The sequence below is a fragment of the Microtus ochrogaster genome, chromosome X (assembly GCF_000317375.1).
Source record: "Microtus ochrogaster isolate Prairie Vole_2 chromosome X, MicOch1.0, whole genome shotgun sequence".
NCBI classification, from domain to species: Eukaryota; Metazoa; Chordata; class Mammalia; order Rodentia; family Cricetidae; genus Microtus; species Microtus ochrogaster.
Genome location: NC_022026.1, coordinates 43,229,430 through 43,242,347, shown reverse-complemented (window position 1 = coordinate 43,242,347; position 12,918 = coordinate 43,229,430). Strand labels below are relative to the sequence as shown.

The 12,918-nt window shown below is 41.3% G+C and overlaps 1 protein-coding gene across 5 annotated transcripts in view; it reads left to right on the top strand.

The window, feature by feature from the left end:
- Gpm6b (glycoprotein M6B) overlaps window positions 1-10,850 on the top strand; it is a 153,965-nt gene extending 143,115 nt beyond the window's left edge. For 3 of the 5 annotated variants that reach the window (XM_026784796.1, XM_005358736.2, XM_005358739.2), the window contains 4 exons: window positions 1,713-1,884; window positions 4,592-4,665; window positions 5,842-5,907; window positions 8,846-10,850. In XM_026784796.1, the coding sequence (XP_026640597.1) occupies window positions 1,713-1,884; window positions 4,592-4,665; window positions 5,842-5,907; window positions 8,846-8,995 (462 nt within the window). In that variant the 3' untranslated portion in view covers window positions 8,996-10,850. Of the gene's footprint in view, window positions 1-1,712; window positions 1,885-4,591; window positions 4,666-5,841; window positions 5,908-7,309 lie in introns of all 5 variants that reach the window. The other 2 variants (XM_005358737.2, XM_005358740.2) reach the window with 1 other exon arrangement.
- The last annotated feature ends 2,068 nt before the right edge of the window (window positions 10,851-12,918 follow it).

Here is a 12,918-nt window from a genome sequence, read left to right as displayed (position 1 = left end):
GCAGCAGCAGCAGCAGCAGCAGCAGCATCTGAGGAGCAGAGGAGCAACTGAGGAGATAGTACTGCTGTTTGCTGAGAAAGACCTTGCTTTCCCCAGATCTTTATGGGAAACACCTACTTGCCCGGGGCGGGGAGGCTACACAGGATTCATCTTGTTGGGAGGAGCAGCTTCCGGAGGGTGCATTCTACCAGCACTGGTGTGACCTCTGGGACCAGGACCCTCTGTAGGAAGTAAAGACTCACCAAGGTCAAGAAACACCAGCCCCTTCTCAAGTCCCTGTGGTGTTATTAGAAAGCCCGTGAAGGGCATCAGTTTTCTGTGGCTAGGGAAAGAACAAGAAAACCTATTCTGGAACAGGCAGATTGGAAGCCTAAGGGAAGAAGAGGAGGTGTGACCCTGAAGTGTGTTCATTTGAACAATTTAGCAACGCAGAAACTGACAAGTTCCTTGAAAGAACAGGACAATATCCTGTATCTGCAGTTTCCCAGGCTGGCCAATAGGGGGCAGCAGTTTGAACCTGATGTCCAGGTCATTCTCCCTCTGGAGATTCTCCTATGGCATAAAGTTAGGTGAAGATGAAATAGAAGAGGAAAACGAGAATCTTAACAGACTCATTGTGCTCATGACTGTTTGAGACTTCGGTCAAAGTTCAAGATCTAATACTTCTAGTAAGTTCTCTGGATCAGGAACTAGCAGAGTTCCTTTGGAGAGAAGACTCTCTTGATAGTTGCTATTTTCCCAGACCCACATGCAAGGTAAAACAAGGGGAAGTACTGAGAAACCCACACAATGTTGTGACTCCGTGACCTTTAAAGACATCCTGGACCTAGCCCACATTTAGTAGGATGCTGGGAGTTTTCAGAACTGATGTTTTGAAAGAATATCTCATAGGCTGGCCCAAGTGTGCTGGAGTGTGAGCCCGGCTTTATGCAAAGTTGAGGTAGGAAAATCAAAAGTTTAAACAACTTAATGAGACCATTTTTCAAAATAAAAATATAAAAAGGGAACTGAATGTTTATCACAGTGGCGGAGCATTTGCCTAGCATGTACAAGGCCCTGTTTCAATTCCCAGTACAAACACAACACCAAAACAAACAACAACAAAACACAAGCCTTACTCAGGCCCGGGAACTAACTAGCTGGAGGAGTAACGTCACCTCTTGGGTTCTCACGACCTGGATTGTTAAAAGAGGAATAGGAGGGGCAAGAGACATGCTCAACTGGACGGTCTTGAGTTTGAAACTCATAACTCAGTATAAAAAATACAGGCAGGGGGACCCAGCTTGGAATCGTACCACTGGGAAGGCAGAGACAAGAGGATCCCTGGGGCTCAATGGCCAGCTAGTCCAGCCTACTATTTGGTCTGTTCCAGAACACTGAGATACAAAAAAAACAAAAAAAAAAAAAAAGGAAAGCACCTAAGAAAGAGGAAGTCAATTTCTCCACAAAGTGGGGGGTTGAGAAAGTCTTCAGGTCTCCTCAAGCATTGGGGCACTGCCACGCTAGATTCTCCTTGTGGGGCGTGACAGCAGTGCCTCCCCTGCTCCTCCATGCTGAGCAGATGTCTCTTCCTCATTTGCATAGCCAGGCCAGGTCCCTGAATGCATCTTGTATCCCATGGGTCCCACACTGGGCAGAAAAGTGCTGCCCTTCCTCTGAGATCAACCTGCCCACATCAGCGAGATTCTTTCTCCCTCTTCTTTTCTACCTAGTTCGTTTTCCTCACATATGTGCTGGGAGTGGCCTGGCTGGGTGTGTTTGGCTTCTCTGCAGTGCCCGTGTTCATGTTCTACAACATATGGTCAACCTGCGAAGTCATCAAGTCCCCACAAACCAACGGGACCTCCGGTGTTGAGCAGATCTGTGTGGATGTTCGGCAATATGGTACCTCCTTCCAATCCTGTCCCCGTTACTCCTTCATTGTCTTGTGCCTGTGTGGGGGTTATAATTAGCAGGTAGACCTCTTTTTCATTATCATAACGCATTTCCTGCCCTCATGAATTCTTCACACTCTGCTCTATTTTCTGGAGGCAAGAATCCCGGGGCTTGCTAGAGGATGTTATTTGAGATTTGTAAAAAGATTTTTCAAGAAGCTGGGTGGTGGTGATCCAAGCCTTTAATCGAGCACTCGGGAGGCAGAGGCAGGAGAATCTCTGTGAGTTCTAGGCCAGCCTGGTCTACACGAGCTAGCTCCAGGACAGGCTCCAAAGCTACAGAGAAACCCTGTTTCATAAAACCAAAAACAAAAAAATTTTCGAGTTAGGTACATACTTTAAAAACTAAGTCTTTCATAACAGAAAACTACTTTATATAATGCAGTTCAATGAAAAAACTTTTAGATACCCATTGTAAGAATTTTTTTCAGTTTTTCTTTTCTGCCCTCTTCTTGTTTTTATTCTTATCTCACTATGTAGTCCAGGCTGGCAATCTGGCCTTGAACCCATAGCCCCCTTCAGCCTCTTGAATGCTAGGATCCTGGCATGTGCTCCCTTGCCCAGATCTTTTCACTATCACTTTTCACCTAATACATTTGCAAGCCTGGCTCTTTAAAGGGAGTCTTTTTTACATGACCAATTGCTTCAACTTATCTGTACTGAAAAAAACATAAAATGCAGATGTATTTCAACGTCGCCATGATGGACTCTGGGAGAGCAGCGTTCAGTAGTAAAAAGCTAGCTCAGCTAGTTTTTTCTCACAAATGGGATCCTTGGAGAAATCCTCAAAGTCACAGAAGGAGCCACTGGGGCCTCTAACCAATTAATTTGGGTGGCAATTGACTTCCTTGCTGAGGAAAGGCCACATCCTAAAGAGGGAGTGTAATTACTGCTCTGGATAGGATGGTAGAAAATGTGTTCTTGCCAGAAAACAGGGAGGAAGAGAGCTTTCCTTTAGGATTTTCTTTTTTTTAAATGTTTTTATTTATTTATTATGTATACAATATTCTGTCTGTGTGTATGTCTGCAGGCCAGAAGAGGGCACCAGACCTCATTACAGATGGTTGCCGGGAATTGAACTCAGGACCTTTGGAAGAGCAGGCAATGCTCTTAACCACTGAGCCATCTCTCCGGCCCAGAGCTTTCCATTAGAAATGAATACGGAATGTGTCCCGGACAAAGATGGCGCTTTCATTTTTACATAGACTTTCTTATGGGGCTTGTTCTCAACATCTTATCTTACAGCCTGGTATAAAACCTGCCTAAAAGTGCCCACAATAGATCTCTTCTCACAAAGGTTCGGCCTTAAGACAGATTTAAAGGGCCTTGGGCTCGTTTCTAAAGTACTCATAAAGCTGGGTGTGCCGGCACCTGTCTATAATCATAGGTGTCAAGAAGCTGAGGCAGCAAGATTGCCAGTTCCTGGCCTGCCTGGGCCACAGAGTCAGACCCTGCTTCAAAACATCAAGTTTCCATAAAGGAATATGTGCAATAATCTCTGCGCTCCTTACAAAGAACTCTTGTTGCCATGGCAATGATTTTTTTAAAATCCTGTCTCTCCCCAGCTGGTTATTTTTAAGAGTACTTGTTTGAGTTAATGTTAGAGATGGGAGAGAATGAGGATTTAACAAAAGTCCCTTACGTCCTGTGAGAAGGGGAAACCGGGCCGTGCTTAGCATTTAAGCGCATCCCATGTATTAAAGAGGGAAAAGAGCAGTAACCCAGTGGGCAGTTGTCACTGCAGAGAACTCAAGAGTTACAGCGGAAGAGTCCACCCTGTGCTCCTGTGGTCAGGACATGTGACCTAAGCACTACTATCTTGCTTCATGAGGGCGTTTCCCTGCAAATTCAATTCACTACAGGGCAAAAAAAAAAAAAAACTAGCCTTGAAAATGTGGGCCAGGCACGGCGATGCACACATTTAATCCCAGCATTCAGGAGGCAAAAAGGCAGGCAGATTTCTCCAAAACCAGACCAGTCTACATAGCTAGTCCCTGACCAGCCAGGCTACGTAGATACACACCTTATCTCAAAACTAACTTAAGATAGATACATACTCTATCTACAAAACCAAAATAAGCCAGGCAGTGGTGGTGCCTGCCTTTAATTCCAGCACTCAGGCAGAGGCAGGTGGATCTCTGTGAGTTCAAGGCTACAGAGCGAATTCCAGGACAGATTCCAAAGCAACACAAAGAAACCCTGACTGGGGGCGGAGAGGGGGACTAAAATAAAATCTGACACAAATACCAAACTCCATTGACAAGGTACAGTCTGCTGGTGAAAAATGCCCAGCTGTTGAAATCTCACATGGACTAGGGAGAGTGTCTTTGTTCTTGCTCTGTTGCCCATATAGAGCATAGAGCATATTCTTGGTTCCTCATTGCCTGAACCTCAAATACAAGGTACCTTGATTGAAAAGGAGCATAGCTAACAGCTGTAATGAATCCAAAGTGGAAAGGTCTACTAACATGAGGTGAGCTGACACTGTAGCAAAGTGGTTGAATGTGTGTAGCCTGGCAAGAACCCTAAATTCCATCCCTAGCATTGCGGGTGGGAGAGACCACCACTAGCACAACAAAACTAAAGCAGCCCGAATTGAAGTCAAGGCGCTGGGTACTACATCTTGTGCTCATGGTCTGCTGGGGTTCGCTTTGCAGGTATCATTCCTTGGAATGCTTTCCCAGGCAAAATCTGCGGCTCTGCCCTGGAGAACATCTGCAACACGAACGAGGTAAACATGCCACAGTCCCAGCACTCGACACGTGCTGATTTACACCTTGAGCTGAGAAACAGGGCTCTAGATGGTAATCAAAGTGCTATGAAAGGCAGGTCTTCCATGTGAACTGTTGAACTCTGTGTAACCATCACTCTGCTTTCCACTGACAAAATTAATGTCCACTTCATATGGTTCAGTCCATTTAGGAAGGATCCTTAAGATCATGAACTTTTATTCTCTGCAATAATTTGTGATCCCAAACCTAAAAATCTGAGGAATGATTTTTAGGAATATTTTCAGAAAAAAAAAAACACTTGTCACAGGCAAATTTAGTTAATTCTATTTTTTTCTTTTCAAAAAAGTCTGTGGCTGGAGAGATGGCTCAGTAGTTAAGAATACCTGGTGTTATTCAGGAGGATGCAGGGTCAATTCTCAGTACCCATACTAAGTAGCTCACAACTCTCTGTCAAATTCCAGTCCTCCAAAGACACCAGGCATACATGTGGTGCATTATTAATATATATGCATACAAAACATCCATACCCACAAATACAATTAAAAACAATAAAGTATCCTAAATTTGTGTGTATGTCCTATATTTTAGTAAGAGAACAGAGCTAATCATTTCTATTTCCAGAACAACTTGTTCTGAGGCCCTTCTTTCTTCATTTTAGTCCTTATTTTGCAACATACCCTAACACTCTGAAATCAAACTTTCCTTAACACTATTTGTCAGCTGTGGGCTTACAACTGGTTATGAAACAAAAATCTTCAATGCACTGGTGAAGTGTATCTATCTAAGAAAACATTGACATCTGTTTGGAAAGCACCAAGTTAGAGAAACAACTGACCTCTACCCTATCTGACTTGTCCATTTGTATAGCCATAGCATGCATTGTTGGCTCAGAGCAGAGCCTCCTAACCTTGGCTGTGCATTGCGATCATTAAGGAACCACACTCTATCCATAGTTGAGGCCCAGACCTTCGCTATTCCAATGTGATTGATCTGGGGTGCAGCCTGAGAATCAGAAAGGCTTGAAGCTCCCACAGTGATTATAAATGAGCCAGGGCTCCAAGGACATTTGAGCCTATACCCAGGCTAGCAGCCAAGAGTTGTGAAAGAAAGGAAAGCAGTATGTAAGGCCCTTCACTCCACACAAAATGTTCATGGTGTACCCTATTCTTTCCTAGTTCTACATGTCCTATCACCTGTTCATTGTGGCTTGTGCTGGAGCTGGTGCCACCGTCATTGCCCTGGTGAGTAACTATCCCAGAACTACCCTAGTGGAGCACTCCACCCCCTGCCTCCAAACCAGATTTCCCTTTCAGCTCTTACCAGGAGAAGCAGCAAAGGATCCGTGTGTTCAGCTGTGGCTAACTGTTCCCTCTGTAAACTTACCCAGTGTCTAGTTTGCAGGAAGTAGCTGCCTTGGCACCAACTGATGCAATTTCAACACTGGAAAGAAGAGGGTACCAACACCTGCTGACTAGGCATAGCCTTATGGCATTTAGCAATTATTCCGTGGCTTCATTCATGGACAGAGACGTGAGGCACTGCCCATTTCTTTGCAAAGAAATCCGGACTTCTAAATAGAAATATAATATACATATATAGGTGATCTCCTTATGTGCAGAAATAATATTCTAAAAAGTCAATTCAAACGCTAAATTGTATATATTGAACACAGCATGTTGGGGAAATACAGAGTAGCCTCTGGATCACATTATTCCATGTAGATTTCAGTGTAAGACACCTTAGTTAACTCATTACTACTGACTTCAAGGCCAGCATTACTATCATGCATGCCTGGATAAAGGTTCTGTCACACACATTATCTCTGGATGGCACTAGCACACCTTTCTTAGGAGCTATTTTAGCAGAACTGGTACCAAATAGTATGCTTGTTTACAGTGTGAGCACAGAGAAAAGACAAGGAAGCCTCACCTCAGTAGACTTCAGCTAGAACTGTGCACACCAGAGGACTCAAATCTTAGTTGCTCTGCACATGGCCAGTCATGGGGGATGAATTACTGTTTTGGGAGTTACATATTATACCATGTAGGTGAACTTGGAATCTGCACATAATGAGAATCAACTTACAAGTAAACGGGCTTTCATGCAGGTATGTGTATAACTGGTGGTGGTGGTGGGCTTGGTTTATGACTTGTAGAAAAGTAATTTAAGATCGGGAGAGCAAGGAGATTTCAGCCGCTTGAGGATGGCTCATCCCCAGTTTTCCTAACCATTAAGTCATTCCTTCCCATGAAATCACCATGGTGACCTGTTCTCTTGGCTGAGCAACAGGCAGGAAGAAGACTAATTGCTGCTGAGCAGGCAGTTTGGGAAAGATGAGAAGAAATAGGGCAGTGAACTTCATCTCTCATACTGCTGACCCAGCTCTCTATCTTGTTAGTCTTGAAACACATCCAAAGCTTTTTAATAAGCTTACTGAGGGCAGAGCCAAGGACTTACATTATGTATGTGTGATCAGAAAAAAAGTCATGTGCAAGATGAGAAAAACCATCTGCTTTGATTAGAAGGTGGGGAGAAGGCCCTTTGCCTGTGAGCTGGCACGCAGGCCTGCCCCAGTTTAGAGGTGTCGCGCCATCAGCCCCCACTGCCTGTATCTTACTGTCCTGTTTTGTTCTCTTCCACCAGCTGATCTACATGATGGCTACTACATATAACTTTGCGGTTTTGAAGTTTAAGAGTCGGGAAGATTGCTGCACTAAGTTCTAAATTGCATAAGGCTGATAAGGAGCATTAGAGAGCTCGCTCGGCTCTATAGCGTGAATATCACTGACCCTCCAGACTAAAGCAGAGTCTAGCTTTCTGCAGTTTGGCTACAGTAACTTGTAAATAGCTTCAGTTAACTCACTTTGCATGGTAGACTAAATAATATGACTTACTGTATGTGGATGACAAAAGAATGGGGTCTAGTTCCACAGTTTGAAAAGGATTGTAATTTACTGACACTGGTGAGCATCCTTTGAAAAATAATTTTCTTGAACTTAAACTTGAAGCAGTATCTCTAAATGAAGTATTAACACCCTGAAATACCTGCATTTTCCATTATTCTCGCTTGCTTGATAACCAGCCTTAATGACGGAAAGAAAACAAGTGCTGAAGATGGAAGTTATAACCTAAATTTCATTTTGCCATACTCTTTTCTAGAAAATATTTTCCAAGTGTATTTTAAATTCCATTTAAGAGGTTTTTATATCCATGGTTCATTCATACCAAATAAATGCCCTTTCAAGTAGGCCACATAAATTTGAAGAAGGGTGTCACCCCATTTGATTTTTCTAAAAAATGATTACATATTTTTGGTAACACTGTCACTTCTTCAGAACACACAAAACTAGTAACTTCAAATTGTCTTGGTGAATAGTGACTGTTCCCTCCTAACTAGGTTCTTAAGTGGCATGTAGGATTTTAATGGGAAGAGAAGTTGGGTCCAGATCTGAAGGTCTCATCTATGTTGAGAAGGAAGTATGATATGAGAAGAAAGTATGGCATTTAAGGAAACTGAGCTGTGTAGATTTATGTTTCAGGCAATAGGAAAATACACAGGAAGGATGTGTCTTGTCACATAAACTGTAAAGAATGACAAGGACTTTTATGTGAAATGAACTTAGAGGAAATGAAGTAATGGCAGTTACAAAAGGAAGAATATGGGTTTCACTGCTAAAATGTGTAAACATATAGACTGCATACTTTCAATTTTGGTTTTAACATTTAATTTTTCCATGTTAAATATATAGTTCTATAATTATTTACTCAAAATAAACATTTTTCACACTTGTAGGCCTTTGGGGGATTTTTTTTTACCCACAGATAAGTCTTTATCTTACATTTTTAACCTAAAAAGCAATGTTTCTGAACCTCTACATTTGTCTTTAAAATTACTCTCAAAGTGGTGAAGAGCACTGCCATGTATTTCATTTTCACTTCTTAACAATAACTCCGGCCATTTTATTCCCAAGTTTACTATATTTGCATACTAACTTTTCTTCAGCCTCTTAGTGTGAAGCCAACTAGTAGAGCACCCTGTGCGTCTGCCGCCCTGCTAGCAGGAGAGCATTACTAGTGAATAACCCTCGCCCAGCTCCAGCTGACCCGTCTAATCTGACTACCAGCTCGCTTTGCCTTCTCACATGCTCACTAGCCATCATGCTCACCCTTCTTTTCCAGATCCACTTCCTCATGATACTGTCTTCTAACTGGGCTTACTTAAAGGATGCAAGCAAAATGCAGGCTTACCAGGATATCAAAGCAAAGGAAGAACAGGAACTGCAAGATATCCAGTCTCGATCAAAAGAACAACTCAATTCTTACACTTAAAAGCGTTTGCCAGAGTGTGTCAGCCGACGAATTTACAGCTCTGACAAATCATCAGACAGCTGCTCTGCAGTACAGATGTGTATCCCACCAAACAAATGTAGACATACCAACATTTCACTGTCTGTCTCAAGCTGCTGGGGTGGATCTCTAGGAAAACCTTCCAGTGGGTAAATCATTTTCTTTAGAACAAATATTGGAGGTTTCATGTTAGCCATTTTAAAAGGCAACACTTTTGAAAGAAAGACCGTTCATCCTTTGGAAAGTTGTGGCATGTGCACATGACTGCTAGAGCAGTTCTAACACAGGCTTACATCATGCTTCTTGATGCGGACCTGTGGCATGCCAGTATCAAAGGATGTGACTCTAGATTTTCATATGCCACCTGTCCTCAAGCGTTATCAAAATAGAATTGGTGTGAAGTTCATTTCTGATAGCTGACCTTTATTAACCTTTGATAATGTCATTCCTTCAAACCTGTAAAAATTAGCATCCCCAATGTCTCACTCATTCATTTCCCACGCCACTCAGAAATCTTAGTAATGCTAAAATGAGCTGCAATTATGCTAAATTTATCAGTGCAGAAGCTGGATTCTGACTCGAGCTCTGCAAAGTCAGCTTTATAGTAGCTCACATCGTAACAAAATGATAGTGACGATTCGGTGATCACCATTCTTGTTTGGAAATAAATGTCAGCTCTGCCTTAATATTTGCTTTAAATTTTTAAGAATTTATACTGTAAGCTGAGACCCAAAATCCCTTCATAAAATTCTGTTCCATGAATATTTTTCTTAAGAAGTGTTACCTTGTTAAAATGACCACCATTCTAAACCATTTTTAAGTGGTCTGGATAGTGAGTTTACAGTTTCATACCAACTATCTAAAACCTAACTGCAAATTGACCACAGACCTCCTACTTTTATAGACTTTAATACATAAGTAATTTAAATTAGGACTGGTATTTGTTTTCTTATCTAAATCTTAATTTCCTGGAATAATAATGTTTGATGTTCAGCAAGAAAACTGCTTGAGTTTAAGCCATTTTCAAAAGAAACTTGCCTTCTAACTCATTGTGTTCCAGAATATTAAGTGACTAATAGGTACTGGGTATTAGTGATGGTAAGTTTTGTGTTGTTCTTTCTGGAATGATCCATACATATAACTGTGGGGTGCATCAGTGCTTTTCAAAGGGGCTGCATACTATAGGGTTAACTATGTATATTCATGTTAAGAGTTACCTTGTGGTTAGGCTGTTTCCTGGATTTTAAAACATATACATGTGCAGAAATGTATTCAAATGAAAGGAAGCATACCTTTATCAAGATGCTATTAAAATCGAACATCAACTATCGTACTTCATTTGGATTTTTTTCTTTTGGTCAATGCCGAAAAACGCCTATTTGGGTTCTTTTTAATTGGGAGACGCTCTCTTCTGTGTAGAACAGTTGTTCCAAGATAGCTTAGTGTTTTGTTTTCCTGTTGCATGACAGAGTTCATATTTTTTTCCAGCAGTGGAGGTGCTGTTAGAGTCCAGTGTTCTAGAAGAGGCAGTGTCTAAAGCCTAATTTTACTTTTCTAATTCTGGTAGCTATTGCCAGGAATTTATGAACGTTTTGTTGAAGTAGTCTAATATTTTTTATGTAAAGAGCATTAAATTTTGCTATGTATAAATTTTTGTAACCTAACAGTGAATCAATATTTTCTATCAGTGCCAAGGGCTTCCTGTAGTTCTATTCAAGTGTTACAATAAATATTTGTAGATAATAGTCAATACTTGTGTATGCTTATTTTAAAGATCTATTTAGGTGGAAATAGTTGTGGATGTACTAAAGAGTAATGAAATAAAATTATAGCTTCATTTGCTTGCCGTTTTACCATACATAAATCCTATCTTTCTCTGTTCGCAGTATGGTGTCATTTTTAAATAATATACATCAAGATTTCACATGGGAGAATGCTATGGGTTTTATTTTGCACACACATACAAATCTATTTTTAGCCAGAACAATTTGAGAAATATTGTAACCTACTGAGCCTTATTTTATATAAAATGCTACTAGTGGCACTTAAGAGGTCTGTGAAAGGCACAGGATTTTCATAACTAGTTTCTCCAATAAAAAGCCATCCGCCTATAGGATTAACACATGGCTTAATCTTCGGCAAAGTAGAAATAATGGGGGAACCTTAATAAAGGTCTATTTGCTGGTGACTCATTTTCAACCCCAAAGTCTAGGGGGAAAAGATCTATTTGGGAATAGAATAACAACTCATTCTAACAGTTATTCTTTGAAGCAGCACTACAGTTGTTACTTGAAATTTCATTCTATAATTTGAAAGATGACTGTCAGTATGATTATGCATTTTGATTGTCTACACCTGACCTTTCTTAGTGAGACCCAACCTTTGGCAGTATGGACACAATAACATCTCTATATGAGGTGTTGATTCTGGATCACTGCCATTCATTCGTAGTGTAGAACAATCAGGAGCCCAAATGCAATGAAATTTGTCTCACTTAATACCTTCTGTTTAGCTTGCATTTTGTGCCATTGGATAAGCCACAGGAACCTCCTGAATAAACTCTAATGGTTTAGCAAAATCACAAGCAGTCTTAGTTGACAGTAATTCCAAACATAGGAACCTCCAGAAGGCACAGGTTTTTTCCAATTACCTCTTGTAAAACATTTTACAAGATAAAAATGAGCCAGGCGGTGGCACACACCTTTAATTTCAGCTCTCAGAAGAGGCAAGCAGATCTGAGTTCAAGACCAGCGTGGTCTACAGAGTGAGTTCCAGAACAGCCAGGGCAGTTACACAGAGAAGACCTGTCTTGGGAAAAAAAAAATGAAGTAAAAGTTACAGGGGAAGCCTACATACTTAAAAAATCAGTAAGTCCACTCAATTATAAGTAAGGGTCAAGGATATTACAGTAAAGATGGTGGCTTACTCCTACTACAAAATATCTTAGACCAGGTAACTTATAAAGAAGGAAATTTGGTCGTTTTGTTTTTTGTTTTGAGACAAGGTTTCTCTGTGTAGCTCTGGTTGTCCTGGAACTTACTATGAAGACCAGGCTGGCCTCAAACTTAGATCTGCCTGCCTCTGCCTCCCAAGTGCTGAGATTAAAGACATGCACCACTACCACCCAGCTAAGTTGGGGGTCTTTTTTGTTTTGCTTTACAGTTCTGGAGACTTGAGAAGCTGAGTAACAAAATGTTGCCAATTTCAGTGGGTCGGGCCTTGGCTTATACAGCGATCAAGTTCTTGGTACATCTGGAAGGGACAGCTGCTGTCTCCCCAAAATCTGAGAGGCAAATGGGCCTACAGTGAGGTCATTTATTCTATTTAAGAGGGTTCTGGTTTCATGCCTTGATCATCTCCTAGAAACCCTCCTCCTAATACTATCACACTAAGGTTTAAGTTCCAACATATGAATATCAGAAGTCCTACACATTTAACCACAACAGATGGCAAAATATTACTTATAGACATTACGATGGAAAAAAAATTGTGTTCATGTCTAGGGAGAAAACTCTGCTGGATGGATGACTTCCTGTTTTACACATCAGAGCCAAAGTACAGAGCATGAGGCACTCAGCTTAAACTTAGCAAAGGCAGGCCTGGGGGCAGACAAGCTAAGTTTTCGAATGGGTGGAATAGGTGTAACTTAAGACAAAACCAGAGAGGGGAGTGTCATTTTAGTGTAATGAATAAATTCCATAGCTAAAGAAAGGAATGTGAATGCGCTGCGTGCCTTGAAAGGGAGGCAGAGGCAGATGAATCTGTGTGAGTTCAATGCCAGCCAGGGCTTCAGACTTGTCTCAAAACAATAAAAAGGGTGGTGGAAGGGTTCAACTGTTACTGTTGTTTCATACTTATGGTACCAAATTAAAACCACGTTAAAAAAAATCACTACACACAAATAT